The following is a 24,786-nucleotide window of genomic DNA, read 5'->3' as shown; positions in this document are numbered from 1 at the left end:
GTATAACGACAACATACCACTGCAACACAAGGTGGATAATTTCTTGTTTGCTTACCGGAATGCGACACATGCAGTCACCAACCAAGCTCCAGCCATGATGTTCTTTAACCGAAGGTTAAGATGTCACTTGGATTTGCTCAAACCAAACATAAGACGAGATGTTGAGGATAAGCAATTCCAGCACATCAATGAGAAGCCAACCAGGAGCTTCAAGATAGGGCAACCAGTCTTGGCCCGCAACTACCGAACAGAAAAATGGCAGCCAGGAACGATATGCACACAGCAGGGACCACTAATGTACACAGTGGATGTTGGAGAGAGCATCGTGAGACGCCATGCTGACCAGATTCTAGAGTCACAGGAACAAGTCAAACCCATACCACGAGCATGCACACCTGGTGATGAACCCGAAGTACAGATTGTGTCTACCTCAGAATCAGTGGTATTGGAATCTGACGAACCAACCAATGACAATGAGCCAGAATCGACTACGCCGCAAGAACAGGATACTCGAGAAAGGTGCTATCCAGACAGGATCAGGAAGCCTCCTCAAAGACTGAATTTATAAATGATTACTTTCAGCTGATGTGTATAGTACAGAGAAAATTGTAATTAGTTATTATATAATTGTTACATGAATGTTATGTACTGTTTATCTAAAAGGGGAGGAATTGTTGTGTATGTACCTTTAAGAGAGAACTGCTTTTATACTGTAGTACCGGCAGTGACCACACCTGTATAAAAAGCCGTAGCAGGCTTCTGTACTTTCAGTTCCAGCATACCCTCTGTTCAGTAAAAACCTGTTATTACCGTTCTCCTGCAGTCCGTGTGTTATTGGTACGCGGACACTACCCAGTGTAGCTGGAGCTTCACTCTGTATCTATCCCGTGCTGTCCCAGCCTTGGGGCTGTTTGATGGGAAAGTGTAGAGGGAGTATTACTCTGTATCTAACCCGTACTATACCTGCCCTGGGAGTGTTTGAGGGGACAGTGTAGAGCGAGTTTTACTCTCTATCTAAAACGTGCTGTACCTGCCCTGGGAGTGTTTGATGGGACAGTGTAGAGGGAGCTTTACTTTGTATCTAAGCCGTACTGTACCTGCACTGGGAGTGTTTGATGGGACAGTGCAGAGAGAGCTTCATTCTGTATCTAACCCGTGCTGTACCTGCACTGGGAGTGTTTGATGGGACAGTGAAGAGTGAGCTTTACTCTGTATCGACCCCGTGTTGTACCTGCCCTGGGTTTATTTCAATGGACAGTGTAAAGACAGCTTTACTCTGTATCTAACTCGTGCTGTACCTGTCGTGGGAGTCTTTCATGGGGACAGTGTAGAGGGACATTCACTCTCTATCTTAAACATGCTGTACCTGCCATGGGAGTGTTTGATGGGACAGTGTACAGGGAGCTTTACTCTGTATCTAACCTGTGCTGTACCTGCCCTGGGATGGTTTGATGGCACAGTGAAGAGTGAGCTTTTCTCTGTATCTACCCCGTGCTGTACCTGCCCTGGGGGTGTTTGATGGGAGATTGTAGAGGGAGCTTCACTCTGTATCTAACCCATACGTACCTGACCTGGGAGTGTTTGATGGGGTAGAGCTAGTTTTACACTGTATATAAACTGTGCTGTACCTGCGCTGGGAGTGTTTGATGGGACAGTGTAGAGGGAAATTAACTTTGTATCCAACCCATGCTGTAGCTGTCGTGGGACTGTTTGATGGGACAGTGTAGAGGGAGCTTCATTCTATATCTAACCCGTGCTGCACTGAACTGGGAGTGTTTGATGGGATAGTGAAGAGTGTCTTTAATCTGTAACTAGCCCCGTGCTGTACCTGCCCTGGGAGTGATTGATGGGACCGTGTAGAGGGAGATTTACTCTGTATCTAACTCGTGCTGTAACTGCCGTGGGAGAGTTTCATGGGGACAGTGTAGAGCGACCTTCACTCTCTATCTTACCCGTGCTGCACCTGCCCTGGGAATGTTTGAAGGGACATTGTAGAGGGAGCTTAACTCTGTATCTAACTCGTTCTGTACCTGCCCTGGGAGTGTTTGATGGGACAGTGTAGAGGGAGCTTAACTCTCTATCTTACCTGTGATATACCTGCCCTGGGAGTGTTTGATGTGACAGTGAGGAGTGAGCTTTACTCTGTATCTACCCCGTGCTGTACCTGCCCTGGGTTTGTTTGATGGGACAGTGTAGAGGGAGCTTTACTCTGTATCTAACCTGTGCTGTACCTGCCATGGTAGTGTTTCATGGAGCCAGTTTAGAGGGACCTTCATCTCTATCTTAACCGTGCTGTACCTGCCCTGGCAGTATTTGATGGGACATTGTAGAGGGCGCTTTACTCTGTATCTAACCCGTGCTGTACCTGTCGTGGGAGTGTTTGATGGGACAGTGTAGAGGGAGTTTGACTCTGTATCTAACCCGTGCTGTACCTGTCGTGGGAGTGTTTTATGGGACAGTGTAGAGGGAGCTTCATTCTCTATCCAGCCCATGCTCAACCTGCCATTGGAATGTTTTATGGGACCGTGTAGAGGGAGATTTACTCTGTATCACACCCGTGCTGTACCTGCCTTGGGTGTGTTTGAAGGGACAGTGTAGAGGGGTTTTTACTCTTTATCTAACACGTGCTGTACCTGCCCTGGGAGTGTTTGATGGAACAGTGTAGAGGGAGCTTTTCTCTGTATGTGAACCGTGTGTTACCTGCCCTGGGAGTGTTTGACGGGACAGTGTCGATGGAGTTTTACTCTGTATCTAACCCGTGCTGTACCTGCCCTGGGAGAGTTTAATGGGACAGTGTAGAGGGAGATTTACTCTGTATCTAACCCGTGCTGTATCTGCCCTGGGAGTGTTTAATGCGACAGTGCAGAGGGAGCTTCATTCTGTATCTAACCCATGCTGTACCTGTTTTGGGAGTGTTTGATAGGACAGTGAAGGGTGAGCTTTAATCTATATCTACACCGTGCTGTGCCTGCCCTGGATTTGTTTGATGGGAGAGTTTAGAGGGAGCTTTACTCTGTATCAAACCTGTGCTGTACCTGCCCTAGGACTGTTTGATGGGACATTGTAGAGGTAGCTTTACTCTGTATCCAATTCATGCTGTACATGCTCTCGGAGTCTTTGATGTGACATTGTAGTAGGAGCTTCACTCTCTATCTTACCCGTGCTGTATCTGCCCTGGGAGTGTTTGATGTGATAGTGAAGAGGGAGTTTTTCTCTGTATCTAACTTGTGCTGTATCTGCCCTGGGAGTGTTTGATGGGATAGTGTAGACTGAGCTTTACTCTGTATCTAACCCCGTGCTGTACCTTCCCTGGGAGTGTTTGATGGGACAGTACAGAGGGAGCTTTACTCTGTATCTAACTTGTGCTGCACCTGCCCTGGAAGTGTTTGATGGGACAGTGTAGAGGGAGCTTTACTCTGTATCTAACCCCGTGCTGCACCTGCCCTGGGAGTGTTTGATGGAAAAGTGTAGGGGGAGCTTTACTCTGTATCTAATCTGTGCAGTGCCTGGCCTGGGAATGTTTGATGGGACAGTTTCGATGAGCTTTACTCTGTATCTAACCCCGTGCTGTAGCTGCCCTGGGAATGTTTGATGGGAGGGTGTAGAGGGAGCTTTACACGATATTTACCCCGTGCTGTACCAGCACTGGGAGAGTGTGATGGGGCAGTGTACAGGGAGCTTTACTCTGTGTCTAATCCGTGCTGTACCTGCCCTGGAAGTGCCTAATGTGGCAGTGTAGAGTATTCTTTAATCTGTATCAAACCGTTGCTTTACCTGCCCTGGGAGTGTTTGATGGGGCAGTGTACAGGGAGCTTTGCTCTATTACTAACCCGTGACATTGAAGAGTGAGCTTTACTCTGTATCTACCCCGTGCTGTACCTGCCATGGGTTTGTTTGATGGGATAGTGTAGAGGGAGGTTTACTCTGTATCTAAGCTGTGCTGTATGTGCCCTGGGAGTTTTTGATGGGACAGTTAAGAGGGAGCTCTACGCTGTATCTACCTCCTGCTGTACCTGCTCTGGGAGTGTTTCATGGGACAGTTTGGTAGGAGCTTCACTCTCTATCTTACCCGTGCTGTACCTGCCCTGGTAGTGCTTGATGGGAATGCGTAGACGCAGCTTTACTCTGTAGCTAACTTGTGCTGTATCTGCCCTGGGAGTGTTTGATGGGACAGTGTAGAGGAAGCTTTACTCTGTATCTAATCTGTGCCGTACCTGCCCTGAAAGTGTTTGATAGGACATTGTAGAGGGAGCTTTACTCTGTATCTAACACCGTACTTTACCTGCCCTGGGAGTGTTTGATGGGACAGTGTCGATGATCTTTACTCTGTATCTAACCCCGTGCTGTAGCTGCCCTTGGAGTGTTTGATGTGACATGGTAGAGGGAGCTTTACTCTATATCTACCCCGTGCTGTACCTGCCCTGGGAGAGTGTGATGGGGCTGTTTAGAGGAAGCTTTACTCTGTATCTAACCGTGCTCTACCTGTCGTGGGAGTGTTTGGTGGGGACAGTGTAGAGGGAGCTTTACTCTGTATCTAACCGTGCTGTACATGCCCTGGGAGTGTTTGATGGGAGAGTGTAGAGGGATCTTTACTCTGTATCTAACCCCGTGCTGGACCTGCCCTGGGAGTGTTTGATGGGAAAAAGTAGAGGGAGCTTTACTCTCTATCTAACCAGTACTGTACCTGCCCTGGGAGTGTTTGATGGGACAGTGTAGAGGGAGTTTTACTCTGTATCTACCCCGTTCTATGCCTGCCCTGGGAGCGTTTCATTGGAGAGAGTAGATGGAGCTTTGCTCTCTAATTAACCCGTGCTGTACATGTACTGGGAGTGTTTGATGGGACAGTGTAGAGGGTGCTTTACTCTGTATCTAACCCGTGCTGTATCTGCCCTGGGAGTGTTTAATGTGACAGTGCAAAGGGAGCTTCATTCTGTCTCTAACCCATGCTGTACCTATTTTGGGAGTGTTTGATGGGACAGTGTAGAGTGAGCTTTAATCTGTATCTACACCGTGCTGTACCTGCCCTGGGTTTGTTTCATGGGGACAGTGTAGAGGGATCTTTACTCTGTATTTAACTCATGCTGTACCTGCCGTGGGTTTGTTTCATGGGGACAGTGTAGAGGGACCTTCACTCTTTATCTTACCCATGCTGTACCTGCCCTGGGACTGCTTGATGGGACATTGTAGAGGTAGCTTTACTCAGTATCTAACTCGTTCTGTACCTGCCCTGGGAGTGTTTGAATGGACAGTGTAGCGGGAGCTTTACTCCGTATCTAGTCTGTGCTGTACCTGCCCTGGGAGTGTTTGATGGGACAGTGCAGAGGGAGCTTTACTCTGTATCTAACTTGTGCTGTACCTGCCCTAGGAGTGTTTGATGGGATAGTGTAGAGTGAGCTTTACTCTGTATCTAACCCCGTGCTGTACCTGCCCTGTGAGTGTTTGATGGGACAATGCAGAGGGAGCTTTACTCTCTATCTAACTTGTGCTGTACCTGCCCTAGGAGTGTTTGATGGGACAGTGTAGAGGGAGATTTACTCTGTATCTAACCCGGTGCTGTACCTGCCCTGGGAGTGTTTGATGGGACAGTGTAGAGGGAGCTTTACTCCGTATCTAATCTGTGCTGCACCTGCCCTGCGAGTGTTTAAAGGGACATTGTAGAGGAAGCTTTACTCTGTATCTAACCCGTGCTTTACCTGTCCTGGGAGTGTTTGATGGGACAGTTTCGATGAGCTTTACTCTGTATCTAACCCGTGCTGTCCCTGCCCTGGGAGAGTGTGATGGGGCAGTGTAGAGGGAGCTTTGCTTTATATCTAACCCGTGCTGTACCTGCCCTGGGAGTGTTTGATGGGAAAGTGTAGAGGGACCTTTACTCTGTATCTAACCCGTACTGTATCTGCCCTGGGAGTGTTTGATGGGACAGTGTAGAGTGAGTTTGACTCTGTATCTTAACCGTGCTGTACCTGCCCTGGGAGCGTTTGATGGGACAGTGTAGAGGGAGCTTTAATCTGTATCTAACCAATGCTGTATCTGCCCTGGGAGTGTTTGATGGGACATGTTAGAGGGAGCTTTACTCTATATCTACCCCGTGCTGTACCTGCCCTGGGAGAGGGTGATGGGGCTGTTTAGAGGGAGCTTTACTCTGTACCTTATCCGTGGTGTACCTGCATTGGGAGTGTTTGATGGGGCAGTGTAGAGGAAGGTTTACTCTGTATCTAATCGTGCTGTACCAGTCTTGGGGGGGGTGTTTGGTGGGGACAGTGTAGAGGGAGCTTTAGTCTGAATCTAACCCCGTGCTGTACCTGCCGTGGGAGTGTTTGATGGGAGAAGGTAGAGGGAGGTTTACTCTGTATCTAACCCGTACTGTACCTGCCCTGCGGGTGTTTGATGGGACAGTGTAGCGTGTGTTTTACCCTGTATCTAAACCGTGCTGTACCTGCCCTGTGAGCGTTTGATGGGACACAGTGTAGAGGGAGCTTTACTCTGTATCTAACCCGTGCTGTACCTGCCCTGGGAGTGTTTGGTGGGTCTGTGCAGAGGGAGCTTCATTCTGCATCTAACCCGTGCTGTACCTGCCCTGGGAGTGTTTGATGGGACAGTGAAAGTGAGCTTTACTCTTTATCTAACCTGTGCTGTACCTGCCCTGGGAGTGTTTGATGGTACAGTTTAGAGGGAGCTCTACTCTGTATCTACCTCATGCTGTACCTGCTCTGGGAGTGTTTTATGGGATAGTGTGGTACGAGCTTCACTATCTATCTTACCGGTGCTGTACCTGCTGTTGTCTATGTACCTTTAAGGGTAGAACTACCTTTACAGCTCCTGTGTACTGTAATACCGGCAGTGACCACACCTGTATATAAACCCTGAGTAGGGATCTGTGTTGTTAGTTTTCGAGCAACCCTCATCCAGTAAACACCTTTTGATTGTGCCTCTGCAGTCTTTGTCTATTTACTAATGGACACCATACCTCAAGATTCACAGATTTAACAGTGGCGACGACGAGTGGATTCAAACCTACCTTCAACTCTGTAGAACAAGGCCGATTCCAGGAATACGGGCGTCGGCCATCCGGAGAAGACTTCAACATCGCAGAGGAGGTTTTGGAGAGCTGGGCTTAGGAAAAGGGCCGAAAAGCGTCGACGGGGTAAGAAAGAGGGTGAAGCGCATAGCGCGCTGCCGGGGTTGAGGACCGAGCGGCCGGAAAAAAAAAGAAAGAAGAAAAAGGGAGAAAAGAAGAGAGAGAGAGGCTGGAGCACACAGCGCACAGCTGGTGTTCAGGCCCGAACAGCATCGGAGAGAGAGGCGCACGGGAGGGGCGACCAGAACGCGCAGCCGCTGTTCAGAGGCTGAGCCGCAGCGGAGAAGAAGTGGAAGCATGGGAGACGCCATTTTTCTTTTGGAGCCGCAGCGGAGAAGAAGGGGTAGCACGGGAGATGCCATTTTGTGCTGGCGGAGAAGAAGGGAGAGCGCGGGAGATGCCATTTTTCTTTGCCAGTCTAACCGCACCCAGGGATGCAGAAGAGTGGCAGTGTCACAGCGTTCGACAATGAAGTCGAAGATTGGGCGACATATGTAAAATGCATAGAAGTGCACTGCAAGGCGAATGAAGTGCCTGATGCCAGGAAAGCACTGGTATTGTTGAATTCCATGGGTGCAAAAACGTATGGTTTACTGCAAAACCTAGTAACCCCAGAGAAGCCACTGGAAAAGGATTTTGAAAAAATAGTGCAATCCTACAGGACCACTTAAACCCCACACCACTCCTGATAGCAGAAAGATTTAAGTTTCACAAAAGGAACCAGCATAAAGACGAAAGTAATGCTGAGTATCTAACGGAACTGCTCAAGCTATCAAAATACTGCCAGTTTGGAACGGAACTAGCAGATACTTTAAGGGACCAGTTTGTGTGGGCTTCAAAGTGAAGGAACCCAGAAACGGCTTCTGTCAGAAAAGGATCTTATGCTGGACAAGGCTTTCAGCATGGCAGTAGCACACGAAGCAGCCGCACGGGGCGCTGCAGAGATACAATGGAGACCGCAAGAATATGGCACAAATGAAATGTCATACGGAACAGTAAAGTGTTATCGCTGCGGCAGAACAACACATGACCATAAGGATTGTTGGTTCAAGGACCAAGTGTGCAGACAGTGTGGATAAGTAAGACACAGAGCAGGAGTCTGCAGGTCGGAAAAGAAAACCAGCAGCAAGAAATCTCCACAGGAGAAGTACAAAAAAGTACATAAGGTGACGGAGAGTAGTTCAGATGAACAGGAAAGTGATACAGACTCCGGAAGCAAGGAGCTGGGTTCTCTGGAACTACATAATGTAACCAAAATGGAGGATCACCAAACTATCTGGGTCACGCTCAAGATAGACGGAGTCCAAGTGAAAATGGAATTGGACACAGGATCAGCCCTAACAGTCATAAACCGAAGGGACTACAAGCGGCTATTCTCACATATGACCTTGAGAGATACAGAGATTGTCTTGAAGGCGTACACAGGGAAAAAGTCTACCCCAAAGGAAAAATAAGGGTGGACGTGATATATAACGGCAAGGAAACGCCAAAAATGGACATATATGTATTGCCAGATGGAGGACCACCACTACTAGGATGTGAATGGATCCGGAAGATACCATTAGATTGGCATTCCATACAAGCACTGATGGTAGATGCCAAAAAGGATGAGGACGTCACACCTGGGCGACTGTCAAAAATGCTAACTGATGCACAAGAAGTGTGCCAGAAGGGACTCGGAACACAAAAAGGCATAACAGCGACAATCAAAATAGAGGAAAATGCGAGCCCAAAGTTTTTGAAGGCCAGACCGGTGCCTTATGCGATCCGCCCAGCCGTCGAAGCAGAGCTGGAAGGTTTGGAATACTCTAGAGTACTGTCCAAAGTGGACTGGAGTGAGTGGGCTACACCCATCGTTCCTCTAATGAAGAGGTCGTTCCTCGGGCTGTTGAACTACTACCATAAGTTCTTGCCAAATTTGTCTACAGTACTACACCCACTGAACACCCTACTGCAAACGGGGGTACCATGGAAGTGGAATGACGAAGGTAAACGAGCTTTCCAGAAGTGCAAAGAATTGATCACATCAAAAGAGGTGTTGGCTCATTTCAATCCAGCACTACCAATTCGGTTGGCATCTGATGCATCACCCTATGGTATTAGAGCGGGGCTGTCGCACAAATTCCCGGACGGCTCGGAGAGGCCAGTAGCCTTTGCGTCTCGGTCACTAACCTCAGCCAAGCGTAGCTACACCCAGATTGACAAGGAGGCCCTCAGCCTAGTGTGGGGAGTGAAAAAGTTCAACCACTATCTACACGGGCAGAAGTTCACCTTGCTGACTGACCACCAACCACTTGTCTCCATCTTTAATCCAAAGAAGGGAGTTCTGGTGATGACTGCGCAACGGCTACAAAGGGAGGAAGCACCAGCAGTGGACCCTGTCGAAATATTTTGTTCGACTATAATTGAACGCTTGCCAGTAACTAACGTGGATGTAGAGAAGGAGACCCGATTTGATTTGATTTTGATTTTGATTTGATTTGAAATGACCCGACACTGTCTCGGGTATATGACTTGACGGTGAAGGGATGGCCAACACATGGCGACTCACTGTTGCCAGCATTCTCATCCAGAAGAGAGCAGCTGTCAGTATGCCAGGGGACAGTGATGTGTGGATCCCGAGTGGTAATTCCACCCAAGTTAAGGGAGAGAGTGCTCAATGAGCTTCACGAAGGCCATCTGGGAGGGGTGAAAATGAAAAGCCTTGCTAGGGCTTATGTGTGGTGGCCGGGGATCGATCAGCAAATCGAGGACCTGACAAAGAGCTGCTCAGGATGCCAGAAGGTCCAAAATGCACCACCACATGCCCCTCTACACCCATGGGAGTGGCCCTCCTCTCCATGGCAACCAGGAACGATATGCACACGGCAGGGGCCACTAATGTACACAGTGGATGTTTGAGGAGAACATTGTGAGGCGCCATGTCGACCAGATCCTAGAGTCACAGGAACAAGTCAACCCCATGTCTCGCATACCTGGTGATGAACCAACCGACGACAGGGGGCCAGAATCGCCTCAACACCAAGAGCAAGACACTCAGGAAAGGCACTATCCAGGAAGGATCAGGAAGCTGCCCCAAAGGCTGAATTTATAAATGGACTATTTTCAGTTAATGTTGCATGTTAAAAGTGTTAACTGTAATTAGTTGATAATTAATTGGTAAATGAATGTAATGGGACTGTTAATCTAAAAGGGGAGGAATTGTTGTGTATGTACCGTTAAGGGGAGAACTACTTTTACAGCTCCTGTATACTGTAGTGCCGGCAGTGACCACACCTGTATATAAACCCTGAGTAGGGATCTGTACTGTTAGTTTTCGAGCAACGCTCATCCAGTAAACACCTGTTGATTGTTCCTCTGCAGAATCTGTCAATTTACTAACGGACAACATACATCAAGATTCACAGATTTTACACCTGCCCTGGGAGTGCTTGATGGGACAGTGTAGAGGGAGCTTTAGCCTGTATCTAACTTCTGCTGTACCTGCCCTGGGAGTGTTTGATGCGACAGTGTAGAGGGAGCTTTACTCTGTATCTAACCCGTGCTGTACCTGCCCTGGGAGTGTTTGATGGGACAGTGTAGAGGGAGCTTTACTCTCTATCTAACCCCATACTTTACCTGCCCTGGGAGTGTTTGATGGGACAGCGTCGGTGAGCTTTACTCTGTACCTAACCCCGTGCTGTAGCTGCCCTGGGAGTGTTTGATGGGACATGGTAGAGGGAGCTTTACACTGTGGCTAAACGATGCTGTACCTGCCGTGGGAGTGTTTGATGGGACAGTATAAAGGGAGCTTCATTCTGTATCTAACCTGTGCTGTACCTGCCCTGGGAGTGTTTGATTTGATAGTGTAGAGGGAGCTATATTCTATATCTACCCGTGCTATACCTGCCCAGGGAGTGTTTGATGGGGACAGTGTAGAGGGAGCTTTACTCAGTATCTAACCCCGTGCTGTACCTGCCCTGGGAGTGTTTGATGGGACAATGTAGAGGGAGCTTTACTCTGTATCGAACCCGTGCTGTACCTGCCCTGGGAGTGTTTTGACAGGACAGTGTAGATGGAGATTTACTCTCCATCTAACCCATTCTGTACCGGCCCTGGGAGCGCTTTGACGGGACAGTGTAGAGGGAGCTTTATACTCTATCTATTCCGTGCTGTACCTGCCCTGGGAGTGTTTGATGGGACAGTGTAGAGGGAGGTTTTCTCTGTATCTAACCCGTGCTGTACCTGCCCTGGGAGTGTTTGATGGGGCAGTGTAGAGGGAACTTTCCTCTGTATCTACCCAATGCCGTACCTGCCGTGGAAGTTTTTGTTGGGACAGTGTAGAGGGGGCTTTACTTTGTATCTAACCCGTGCTGTACCTGCCCTGGGAGTGTTGATGGGACATTGAAGAGTGAGCTTTGTTCTGTATCTAGCCCCGTGCTGTACCTGCCCTGGGAGTGATTGATGTGACACTGTAGAGTGAGCTTTACTCTGTATCTAACCCGTGCTGAACATGCCCAGGGAGTGTTCGATGGGACAGTGTACAGGAAGCTTAACTCTCTATCCAAACTGTGCTCAACCAGCCCTGGGAGTGTTTCATGGGACAGTGTGGATGGAGCTTTACGCTGTATCTAACCCGTGCTGTACCTGCCCTGGGAGTGTTCGATGGGAAAGTGTAGAGGGAGCTTTACTCTGCATCTAACCCGTGCTGTTCCTGCCCTGGGAGTTTTTGATGGGACATTGAGGAGTGAGCTTTATTCTGTGTCTAGCCCCGTGCTGTACCTGCCCTGGGAGTGATTGATGGGACAGTGTAGAGTGAGCTTTACTCTGTATCTAACCCGTGCTATACCTGCCCTGGGAGCGTTTCATTTGAGAGTGTAGATGGAGCTTTGCTCTATAATTAGCCCGTGCTGTACCTGCCCTGGGAGTGTTTGATGGGACAGGGTAAAGGGAGCTTTATTCTGTATCTAACCAGTACTGTACCTGCCCTGGGACTGTTTGATGGGGCAGTGTAGAGGATTCTTTACTCTGTATCGAACCGTTGCTTAACCTGTCCTGGGAGTGTTTGATGGGACAGTGTAGAGCGAGTTTTACTCTGTATCTTAGCCGTGCTGTACATGCCCTGGGAGCGTTTGCTGGGACAGTGTAGAGGGTGCTTTACTCTGCATCTAATCCGTGCTGTACCTGTTCTGGGATTGTTTGATGGGACAGTGAAGAGTGAGATTTACTATGTATCTACACCGTGCTGTACCTGCCCTGGGTTTGTTTGATGGGACAGTGTAGAGGGATCTTTACTCTGTATCTAACATGCTGTATCTGCCGTGGGAGTGTTTCAAGGGGACAGTGTAGCGGGAACTTCACTCTCTATCTTACCCGTGCTGTACCTGCCCTGGGACTGTTTGATGGGACATTGTAGAGGGAGCTTTACTTTGTATCGAACACGTTGTGTACCTGCCCTGGGAGCGTTTGATGGGACAGTGTAGAGGGAGCTTTACTCTGTATCTAACCTGTGCTGTAGCTGCCTTGGGAGTGTTTGATGGGACATTGTAGAGGGAGCTTTACTCTGTATCTAACACTTTCTGTATCTGCCCTGGGAGTGTTTGATGGGTCAATGTAGAGGGAGCTTAACACTGTGGCTAACCCGTGCCGTCCCTGCCGTGGGAGTGTTTGATGGGACGGTGTAGAGGGAGCTTTACTCTGTATCTAACCCGTGCTGTACATGCCCTGCGAGTGTGTGAATGGACAGTGTAGAGGGAGCTTTACTCTGTATCTAACTTGTGCTGCACCTGCCCTGGGAGTGTTTGATGGGACACTGTAGAGGGAGCATTACTCTGTATCGAACCCCGTGCTGTACCTGTCCTGGGAGTGTTTAATGGGACAGTGTAGAGGGAGCTTTACTCTGTATCTAATCTGTGCTGTACCTGCCCTGCGAATGTTTGATGCGACATTGTAGAGGGAGCTTTACTCTTTATCGAACCACGTGCTTTACCTGCCCTGGGAGTGTTTGATGGGACAGTGTCGATGAGATTTACTCTGCACCGTACTGTAGCTGCCCTGGGATTGTTTGATGGGAGAATTTAGAGGGAGCTTTACCTACATTTCCCCAGTGCTGTACTTGCCCAGGGAGAGTGTGATGGGGCAGTGTAGAGGGATCTTTACTCTGTATCTAATCCGTACTGTACCTGCCCTGGGAGTGTTTGATAGGGCGGTGTAGAGGATTCTTTACTCTGTATCTAACCGTTGCTTTACCTGCCCTGGGACTGCTTGAAGGGGCAGTGTAGAGGGAGCTTTACGCTGTGTCTAATCCTTGCTGTACCTGCCCTGGGAGTGTTTGATGCGGCAGTGTAGCTGGAGCTTTGCTCAATAACTAACCCGTGCTGTACCTGCCCTGGGATAGTTTGATGGGACAGTGAAGAGTGAGTTTTACTCTGTATCTTACCCTTGCTCTATCTCCCCTGGGAGTGTTTGGAGGGAAAATGCAGAGGGAGATTCATTCTGTATCTAACCCGTGCTGTACCTGCCCTGGGAGTGTTGGATGGGACAGTGAAGAGTGAGCTTTACTCTATATCTTACCTGTGCTGTACATGCCCTGGGAGTGTTTGATGGGAAAGTTTAGAGGGAGCTCTAGTCTGTATCTACCTCATGCTGTACCTGCTCTGGGAGTGTTTGATGGGACAGTGTAGAGGGAGCTTTACTCTGTATCTAACCCCGTCCTGTACCTGCACTGGGAGCGTTTGATGGGACAGTGTCGATGAGATTTACTCTGTATCTAACACCGTGCTGTAGCTGCCCTGGGAATGTTTGATGGGACAGGGTAGAGGGAGCTTTACTCTATATCTACCCCGAGCTGCACCTGCCCTGGCAGAGTGTGATGGGGCTGTTTAGAGGGGGCTTTACTCTGCATCTAATCGGTGCTGTACCTGCATTGGGAGTGTTTGATGGGGCAGTGCAGAGGAGTCTTTACTCTGTACCTAACCGCTGCTTTACCTGCCCTCGGTGTGTTTGATTGGGCAGTGTAGAGGGAGCTTTGCTCTGTATCTAATCAGTGCTGTACCTACCCTTGCAGTGTTTGGTGGGGCAGTGTAGAGGAATCTTTACTCTGTATCTAATCCGTGCTGTACCTTTCGTGGGAGTGTTTGATGGGTCAATGTAGAGGGAGCTTAACACTGTGGCTAACCCGTGCTGCACCTGCCGTGGGAGTGTTTGATGGGACAGTGTAGAGGGAGCTTCATTCTGTATCTAACTTGTGTTGTACCTGCCCTGGGAGTGTTTGATGGGACAATGTAGAGGGAGCTTTACACTGTGGCTAACACATGCTTTACTTGCCCTGGGTGTGTTTGATGGGACAGTGTAGAGGGAGCTTTACTCTGTATCTACCCCGCGCTATACCTGCCCTGGGAGTGTTTGATGGGACAGTGTAGAGGGAGCTTTACACTGTATCTAACCCGTGCTGTACCTGCCCTGTGAGTGTTTGATGGCAACAGTGTAGTGGGAGATTTACTCTGTATCTAACCCCGTGCTGTACCCGCCCTGGGAGTTATTGATGGGACAGTGTAGAGGGAGCTTTACTCTGTATCTAACCTGTGCTGTACCTGCCCTGGGTGTGTTTGATGGGACAGTGTAGAGGGAGCTTTACTCTGTATCTAACCTGTGCTGTACCGGCCCTGGGAGTGTTTTGACTGGACAGTGTAGAGGGAGAATTAACCTGTATCTAACCCGTGCTGCAGTGGCCCTGGGAGTGTTTTGACGGGACAGTGTAGAGGGAGCTTTATTCTGTATCTAACCCATGCTTTACCTGCCGTGGGAGTGTTTGATGGGACAGTGTAGAGGGAGCTTTTCTCTGTATCTAACCCGTGCTGTACCTGCCCTGGGAGTGTTTGATGGGAAAGTGTAGAGGGAGCTTTACTCTGCATCTAACACGTGCTGAACCTGCCCAGGGAGTGTTTGATGGGACAGTGTAGTGGGAGCTTTACTCTCTCTCCAATCCGTGCTCAACATGCCATTGGACTGATTTATGGGACCGTGCAGAGTGAAATTTACTCTGAATCTAATCCGTGCTGTACCTCCCCTGGGAGTGTTTGACGGGACAGTGTAGTTGGAGATTTACTCTGTATCTACCCCGTGCTATACCTGCCCTGGGAGTGTTTGATGGGACAGTGTAGAGCGAGTTTTACTCTGTATCTAAACCGTGATGTACCTTCCCTGCGAACGTTTGATGGGATAGTGTAGAGGGAGCTTTTGTCTGTATCTAACCCGTGCTGCATCTGCCCTGTGTGTGTTTGATGGGACAGTGCAGAGGGAGCTACATTCTTTTACTAACCCATGCTGTACATGCCCTGTGAGTGTTTGATGGGACAGTGTCGATGAGCTTTACTCTGTATCTAACCCCGTGCTGTAGCTGCCCTGGGAGTGTTTGATGGGACAGTGTGGTGGCAGCTTTACTCTATATGTACCCCGTGCTGTACCTTCCCTGGGAGTGTTTGATGGGACAGTGTAGAGGGAGATTTACTCTGTATCTAAACTGTGCTGTACCTGCCCCGAGATTGTTTGATGGGACAGTGTAGAGGGAGCTTTACTCTGTATCTAACCCCGTGCTTTACCTGCCCTGGGAGTGTTTGATGGGACAGTGTCGAAGAGCTTTACTCTGTATCTAACTCCTTCTGCATCTGCCCTGGGAGTGTTTGATGGGACAGTGTAGAGGGAACTTTACTCTGTATCTAACCCCTTGCTGTACCTGCCCTGGGAGTGTTTGATGGGACAGTGTAGAGGATGCTTTACCCTGTATCTAACTCATTCTGTGCCTGCCCTGGGAGTGTTTGATGGGACAGTGTAGAGGGAGATTTACTCTGTATCTAAACTGTGTTGTACCTGCCCTGAGATTGTTTGATGGGACATTGTAGATGGAACTTTACTCTGTATCTAACCCTTGCTGTACCTGTCCTGGGAGTGTTTGATGGGGCAGTGTCGAGGGAGCTTTACTCTGTATCTAACCCAGTGCTGTACGTGCCCTGGGAGTGTTTGATGCGACAGTGTAGACGGAGCTTTACTTTGTATCTAACATGTGCTGTGCCTGCCCTGGTAGTGTTTGGTGGGACAGTGTAGAGGGATCATTACTCTGTATCTAAAAAGTCCTGAACCTGCCCTGGGATTGTTTCATGGGACAGTGTAGAGGGAGCATCACTCTGTATCTAACCTGTCCTGTACCTGTCATGGAAGTGTTTGATGGGACACTGTAGAGGGATATTTACTCTGTATCTACACGGTGTTGCACCTGCCCTGAGATTGTTTGATGGGACATTGTAGAGGGAGCTTTACTCTGTATCTAAACCCGTGCTTTACCTGCCCTGGGAGTGTTTGATGGGACAGTGTCGATGAGCTTTACTCTGTATCTAACACCGTGCTGTAGCTGCCCTGGGAGTGTTTGATGGGACAGTGTGGTGGGAGCTTTACTCTATATGTTCCCCGTGCTGTACCTGCCATGGGAGAGTGTGATGGGGCAGTGTAGAGGGAGCTTTACTCTGTATCTAACTCATGCTGTACCTTCCCTGGGAGTGTTTGATGGGACAGTGTAGAGGGAGATTTACTCTGTATCTAAACTGTGTTGTACCTGCCCTGAGATTGTTTGATGGGACATTGTAGAGGGAGCTTTACTCTGTATCTAGCCCCGTGCTTTACCTGCCCTGGGAGTGCTGGATGGGACAGTGTCGAAGAGCTTTACTCTGTATCTAACCCCGTGCTGTAGCTGCCCTGGGAGTGTTTGATGGGACAGTGTGGTGGGAGCTTTACTCAAAATGTACCCCGTGCTGTACCTGCCCTGGGAGAGTGTGATGGGGCAGTGTAGAGGAAGCTTTACTCTGTATGTAATCCGTGCTGTACCTGCCCTGGGAGTGTTTGATGGGGCTGTGTAGATGGTTCTTTACTCTGAATCCAACCCTTGCTTTTCCTGCCCTGTGAGTGTTTGATGGGGCAGTGTAATGGGAGCTTTACACTGTATCTTATCCGTGCTGTACCTGCCCTGGGAGTTTTTGATGGGAATGTGTAGAGGGAGCTTTACTTTGTATCTAACCCGTGCTGTACCTGTCCTTGGAGTGTTTGATGGGACAGTATAGAGGCAGCTTTACTCTGTATATAACTCCATTCTGTATTTGGCTTTCAGAACCGAACTATGGACAGAACTGTCAACAGCCGGCCATCCATTCCGGCTGAAATGAGGAAACTGCTGGAGCTGAAAGCCGAGGAGCTGATGGTGGATTTTGAAAAGGAGCTGTGTGGTAGCTCAGAGCAGATCAAGATGTTGACCCAGGAACTGCACAAACAATTGCAGAGGGAGATCGACATGTTTTGCGCTTCTTACAATGATAAGTTTGGGCTCGATGTCGGTTCTGGTGTGCTCGCGGTCGGCGGTATGGTGGCGGGGGGATGCAGGTGTCATTGCAATGTGCAGCAACTTGATGACGGCGGCAGCCGCCACTGCGGCGGTGATTTTGAAGTACAAATAGACACAATAACAGGGTCGAGATTCAGGAGGCTATCTGCACAGTGGATAGAAGAGAGCACCCTCCCCATCCATCTCTCGATTGCTAATGCGGACGCTTCCTGTGCCTTTATACCCCCTTTCCTCTGTTACTTTCAATATATAATGATAGGAACATAGAAGATGTCATTGCTCTGTAGGAGTAGGCCTTTCGGTCCCTCGAGCCCGTTCTGCCATTGAATGAGATTGTAGAGGGTGGTGTGTGGGGTCCGCTTCGCCTCTGACTTATGAGCGGTTCGAATTGCTCCCACTCCCTTGGTTCTAGACCTTGCACTTATTTGGGGGTTGTAATGAAATTACAGCAGACAACTGAATTTTGGTGAAAGTACTTTGATTTTTATTTGAGAAAGAAATACACAACACAATAATCTTAACACTCTAAATTGGGGGAACATTTCGGAATATCTGAGGGGAAAATAACAATAGACAGAATACTTCACCCCTCCCAATCCCACTTCACTAGCTAAGTTGGGCTCCAGAGGACCAGGGATGATGCTTATCAAAACGACTTCTTTTGACAGTTGTAGAGTTTCGTGATTTCGGGGTTCTCTAGATGTGTCGGTTGGGGCCTGCAGTACCCCAGATGCGGTAGAGGACTTCACCTGCGTTGCTGGTTAGTTTTCGCGTGTCCACTGATGTGGTCGAGTGCATATTGGATCTATCAGCTGAGTACCCAATTTCTTTTGGTTAGAAGTAGGGTTTAGAGTCTGTTCAATAAAATCTTACCCAGGGGAAAGTCAGGATAGTTTGAAGAGTGGAAAAACTTGTGGATCTTCGGTTTCTTCCAAGTTGTTTTTTGTTGGTCACGGTGGCCCAATATTACCTGGTTGCTGGTAATATTTTTGGTTGTTTGTTTCGTGGGGCCCTGGACTGCTGGGATGGTGTGTTACTTCTTCGAGAGGGAGACCTGCTTTGAGATGGAATTCTTCATCCCGATGTTGGTGGTTCTCTTCTGGGTCGACAAATCTCCTTACTCGAACTTGAACTGGAACTGACTTCCTCTTGGACTGCACGAACTGAACAAACTGTTAACTGTGAAAAACAGGCCTTCAATTATACCGATTGAGGCCTGCTAATCTACGTGCCAAATCAGCCCTGGCGTATTGTTAGTTTTGGCGGGCTCGTTAATATTGTTTGGTTTGAATTGTTTAATTGGTTTCGGGATGTTCCCATCAACCTTAAGTTGTTTTAAGATTGTGTGAATTGGTTTTGGGATGGTTCCATCGATTGTTTCAACTCTTGTTTAATTGCAGCAAAGTTGTCTTTTCCAGTGGGGCCAAGGTTCTTTTGTTGGTTGGTGGCATGTCTTGCATTATGCCAGGTTTTGGATGGTTCTGTAATTTTGGCGGGAACTGCTTTTCTGTTGGTCTGTTGTCAGTATGTAAAATGACTGAGACAGTCTAGGTAGTCCGCAGACAGCTCGGTTAATGCCAATACCCAAAACTATCCGTTTACAGAGGCCAATCCCAATTCCTTTGTTGCAGCCTTTTCCCCTTCCACAGGCTCGAACATGCCTTTTAAAAAATACCAAAATCCTGGGGTTTTTGGCTTTAAGACCTCCCTTAGGCCCAATATACTTATACCATTCTGACATAGTTTATAACAGTCCAAAAAGCCCTACTTTAGGGTAGTCTTCTTGGTTTGGGGGGGTCTGCTGAATTTTGAGAATCTTACAAGATCATGGCTGATCACCCAAATCCAGTACCCTGTCACTGCTTTCTCCCCATATCCCTTGATCCCTTTAGTCTTAAGAAATATATCTAACTCCTTCTTGAATATATTTAATGAATTGGCCTCAACTTCCTTCTGTAGTAGAGAATTCCGCAGGTTCACCACTCTCTGGGTGAAGAAATTCCTCCTCATCTCTGTCCTAAATGGCTTACTCCTTATCTTTAGACTGTGACCACTGGTTCTGGACTCCACCGCCATCGGGAACATCCTTCTTGCATCTAGTCTGTCTAGTCTTGTTCGAATTTTATAAGTTTCAATGAGATCCCCTCTCATTCTTCTAAACTCCAGCGAATATAAGCCCAATCGACCCAACCGCTCCTCATACGTCATTCCTGCCATCCCAGGTGTCAGTCTGGTGAATCTTCGTTGCACTCCCTCCATGGCAAGAACATCGTTGCTCAGATAAGGTGACCAAAACTGCACACGATACTCAAGGTGTGGTCTCACCAAGGCCCTGTACAACTGCAGCAAGACATCATTGTTCCTGTACTCGAATCCTCTCGCTATGAAGGCCAACATACCATTTGCCTTCTTAACCGTCTGCTGCACCTGCATGATTACCTTCAGCGACTGGTGCACAAGGACACCCAGGTCTCGTTGCACTTCCCCTTTTCCCAATCTATTGCCATTCAGATAATAATTTGTCTTCCTGTTTTTGCCACCAAAGTGGATAACCTTGCATTTATCCACATTGGGCAGATGCATGGCAGATGCAGTATAATCACCCAACATGTCCAAATCATACAGGAGTTTCTCTGCATCCACCTGAAAGCACACATGCCCACCCAGCTTTGTGTCATCTGCAAACCTGGAGATATTACATCTAGTTCCCTCGTCTAGATCATTAATATATATTGTGAATAGCTGGGGTCCGAGCACCGATCCCTGCAGTATCCCACTAGTCACTGCCTGCCACTCGGAAAAAGACCCGTTTATTCCAACACATTGCTTCCTGTCTGCCAACCAGTTCGCTATCCAAGTCAATACCTTATTCCCAATCCCATGTGCTTTAACTTTGTACGCTAATCTCTTATGCGGGGCCTTATCAAAAGCCTTCTGAAAGTCCAAATACACCACATCCACTGGTTCTCCCTTATCTCTTCTGCCAGTTACATCCTCAAAACATTCTAGTAGATTAGTCAAGCATGACTTACCTTTTGTAAATCCATGTTGAATTTGTCCGAGCCTGTCAATGTTTTCCAAGTGCTCTGCTATTACATCTTTTATAATGGACTCTAGCATTTTCCCCACTACCGATGTCAGGCTTACCGGTCTATAATTCCCCGTTTTCTCTCTACCACCTTTTATGTAGTGGGGTTACATTAGCTACCCTCCAATCCACGGGAACTGTTCCAGAATCTATAGAATTTTGGAAGATGACCAGCATTGCATCTACTATTTCTAGGGCCACTTCCTTAAGTACCCTAGGATGTAGATTATCAGGCCCTGGGGATTTATCGGCCTTCAATCCCGTCAATTTCCCAACACCATTTCCCTACAAATACTGATTTCATTCAGTTCCTCCCTCTCATTAGACCTTATGTTTGCTGACATCTCTGGGGGATTATTTGTGTCCTCCTTTGTGAAGACAGAACCAAAGTATGTATTTAATTGTCCTGCTATATCTTTGTTCCTTATTATAAATTTCCCTGATTCTGACTGCAAGGGACCTATGCTTGACTTCACCAATCTTTTTCTCTTCACATATCTACAGAAGCTTTTGCAGTCAGTTTTTAGGTTCCCAGCGATCTTACTCTCAAACTCTATTTCCGCCCTCTTAATTAATCCCTTTGTCTTCCTTTGCTGAATCCTAAACTGCTCCCAATCCTCAAGTTTGCTGCTTTTTCTGGCCAATATATATATGGCCTGATCTCTAGTTGGTTCCTCGACATATTGGTCCAGGAAACCATCCCATATACACTCTAGGAATTCCTCCTCCACAGTATTATTACTAATTTGGTTTGCCCAATCAATATGTAGATTAAAGTCACCCATGATAACTGCTGTGCTCTTATTGCACGCATCTCAAATTTTCCATTTAATGCCATCCCCAACCTCAGCATTACTGTTTGTGGGTCTGTATACAACTCCCACAAACATTTTCTGCACCTTGGTATTTCCCAGCTCTACCCATACAGAGTCCACATCAGTAGAGCTAATATCCTTCCTTACTATTGTGTTAATCTCCTCTTTAATCAACAATGCTACCCCACCTCCTTTTCCTTTTTGCCTCTCGTTCCTGAATATTGAATACCCCTGGATGTTGAATTCCCAGCCTTGGTCACCCTGGAACCATGTCTCCACAATCCCAATTATAACGTTTACATTTATTTGCGCAGCTAATTCATCCACCTTATTACGAATGCTCCTCACATTAAGACACAAAGCCTTCAGGCTTGTTTTTTCAACATTCTTATTCCTTTTAAAATTCTTATTTACTGTAGCCCTGTTTGATTTACACCCTTAATTTCTCTGCCTTCCACTTTTGCTTTTCTCTTTCCTGTCTTTTGTTTCTATCCTTGCTTCCCTTTCCTCTGACTCCCTGCACAGGTTCCCAACCACCTGCCATTTTAGTTTAAACCCCCAACAACAGCACTACAAACACTCCTGCTAGGACATCGCTCCTGGCCCTCCCCAGCTGCAAACCGTCCAGTTTGTACTGGTCCCACCTCCCCCAGAACTGCTTCCAATGTCCCAGGAATTTGAATCCCTCCACCTTGCAACATTCCTCTAGCCACATATTCATCTGAAATATCCTTCTATTTCTACTCTGACAAGCACATGGCACTGGTAGCAATCCTGAGATTACTACCTTTGAGGTCCTATTTTTAAATTTACCTCCTTACTCCCTATATTCAGCTTTCAGGACCTCATCCCATTTTTTTACCTATATCTTTGGTACCTATATGCACCACGACAACTGGCTGTTCACCCTCCCCACTCCAGAATGCACTGCAACCGCCCCGAGACATCCATGACCCTTGCACCAGGGAGGCAACACACCATCCTGGATTCTCATTTGCGGCCGCCGAATCGCCAATCTATTCCCCTTACAATAGAATCCCCTATCAATCTAGCTCTCCCGCTCTTTTTCCTCCTATCCTGTGCCACAGAGCCATCCATGGTGCCAGGAAGTTGGCTGCTGCTGCCTTCCCCCAATAATCCATCTCCCACAACATTATCCAGTGTGGTGTATCTGTTTTGAGAGGGGGATGGCCACAGGGGACACCTGCATTAACTGCCTGCACCTATTACTCTACCTGGAGGTCACGCATTCCCTACCTGCCTGTGCAGCCTTAACCGGTGGTGTGACCAACTCATTAAACTTGCTATCAAGGATGTCCTCAGAATCACAAATGCTCCAGTATGTATCCATTCGCAGCTCCAGTGCCGCAATGCAGTCTGCCAGTAGCTGCAGCTGGATACACTTCCTGCGCACATGGTCATCAGGGACACAGGAAGTGTCCCTGATTTCCCACATAGTGCAGGATGAGCATGCCACGGGTCCGAGCTGTGCTGCCCTGATTTATGCTTTAATTAATTTAAATTGAATTAAATCAAATCAAAACTACTAATTACAGTACAATTAAATGATATACTCAAGGGCCCTTGTTTACTAGCACTCCCTGCTACACAACAGAGATTTTAGAAACTATAACCACAAAATTCAGACCTTCTAAACTTTATAAACTATTAACATAGAAGATAGGAGCAGGCGTAGGCCATTCGGCCCCATGAGCCTGCTCCACCATTCAATGCGAACATGGCTGATCATCCAAGTTCAGTACCCTGTACCTGTAGAAACATAGATTAAACTTAACTGTCAAACTATAGAGTAGTATAAATACTCACCTGGCCGTACTCACGCAATCAGCTGCTTCCTCTTGCCTGCATCACTTTTTGAATCGTGATGTGGCTCTGGAACACCACTGCCAGTCTGCGAGATTGATAGGACTCTGTGGAAAAAAGCGTGCAAAAGTGAGTTTAAATACTCACTGTACCGCTGCTCTCCTGCTGCCCCCACTGGCCACTGTGGAAATTCAGTGAACATATATCTCCATGAGAGAGAGGGACTGTGAGACACCAGTCAGTGAACAAATATCTCCCTGAGAGAGATGGACTGAGAGACAACAGTCAGTGTACAGATATCTCCCTGAGAGAGAGGGACTGAGAGACAACAGTCAGTGTACAGATATCTCCCTGAGAGAGAGGGACTGAGAGACACCAGTCAGTGTACATATATCTTCCTGAGAGAGAGGGACTGAGAGACACCAGTCAGTGTACAGATATCTTCCTGAGAGAGAGGTACCGCTAGGCACCACTCAGTGTACAGATGTCTCACTGAGAGAGGGGGTACTGAGAGACACCAGTCAGTTTACAGATATCCCCCTGAGAGAGAGGGGACTGAGAGACACCAGTCAGTGTACAGATATCTCCCTGAGAGAGAGGGACTGAGAGACACCAGTCAGTGTACATATATCTTCCTGAGAGAGAGGGACTGAGAGACACCAGTCAGTGTACAGATATCTTCCTGAGAGAGATGTACCGCTAGGCACCACTCAGTGTACAGATGTCTCACTGAGAGAGGGGGTACTGAGAGACACCAGTCAGTTTACAGATATCCCCCTGAGAGAGAGGGGACTGAGAGACACCAGTCAGTGTACAGATATCCCCCTGAGAGAGAGGGGACTGGGACACACCAGTCAGTGTACAGATATCTCCCTGAGAGAGAGGGACTGTGAGACACCAGTCAGTGTACAGATATCTCCCCGAGAGAGAGGGATTGAGAGACATCAGTCAATGTTATGATATCTCCCTGTGAGGGACGGGACTGAGTGACACCAGTCAGTGTACAGATATCTCCCTGAGAGAGAGGGACTGAGACAAACCAGTCAGTATACAGTTATCACCCTGAGAGAGAGGGGACTGAGATACACCAGTCAATTCAATTCATTTCAATTCAAATCGCTTTATTGGCATGACAAGGTACATCTTATGTTGCCAAAGCATCGCAAAACATTCATGGTTGAACACATTAACGCAGATCTAAAAATACAGTGTATAAACAGATATATCCCTGTGTGTATAAATATACATTCATATAATTTGTATATACTCTTTTCTTAGATTTAATGGTTGGCCCTCTTTTTATGGCAAGCTGTAACATAGTGTGCTGCTAAAGTTACACAATTTCTCTGTTCCCCTAGTAGGTATGGGAGTTTTTGGTCGTCATTCAAATTTCTGAATTCAGGGCATATTTTTGTGAATTTTGGTTAGAAATTATCCCTTATGTCCTGATATTTTCCACAAGCTGTGAGGAAGTGCATCTCTGTCTCCACCACTCCCTGACTGCAGTGAGAGCATATCCTGTCCTCTCTTGGCAGCCGGGTCTGCCTGTGTCTGCCTTTTTCGATGGCCAGGCTATGTTCACTAAGTCTGTACATTTTCAAGGCTTTTCTCAGTTTGC

General features: G+C 47.8%; 1 protein-coding gene across 1 annotated transcript in view; it reads left to right on the top strand.

Annotated features, from left to right (window-relative positions):
- Window positions 1-24,786, top strand: part of LOC147093349 (RING finger protein 112-like) — a 232,672-nt gene that overhangs the window by 168,182 nt on the left and 39,704 nt on the right. Inside the window, exon 9 of the mRNA XM_085974283.1 lies at window positions 17,211-17,413. Coding sequence (XP_085830409.1) covers window positions 17,211-17,413 — 203 coding nt within the window. The remainder of the gene's footprint in view (window positions 1-17,210; window positions 17,414-24,786) is intronic.

This window comes from Somniosus microcephalus, unplaced genomic scaffold (assembly GCF_052327205.1).
Source record: "Somniosus microcephalus isolate GS21.2 unplaced genomic scaffold, FLI_Smic_1.0 unresolved_chr1, whole genome shotgun sequence".
In the NCBI taxonomy this organism is placed as follows: Eukaryota; Metazoa; Chordata; class Chondrichthyes; order Squaliformes; family Somniosidae; genus Somniosus; species Somniosus microcephalus.
Note: the sequence above shows the minus strand (reverse complement) of the source record. Positions and strands in the feature narration are given on the sequence as shown.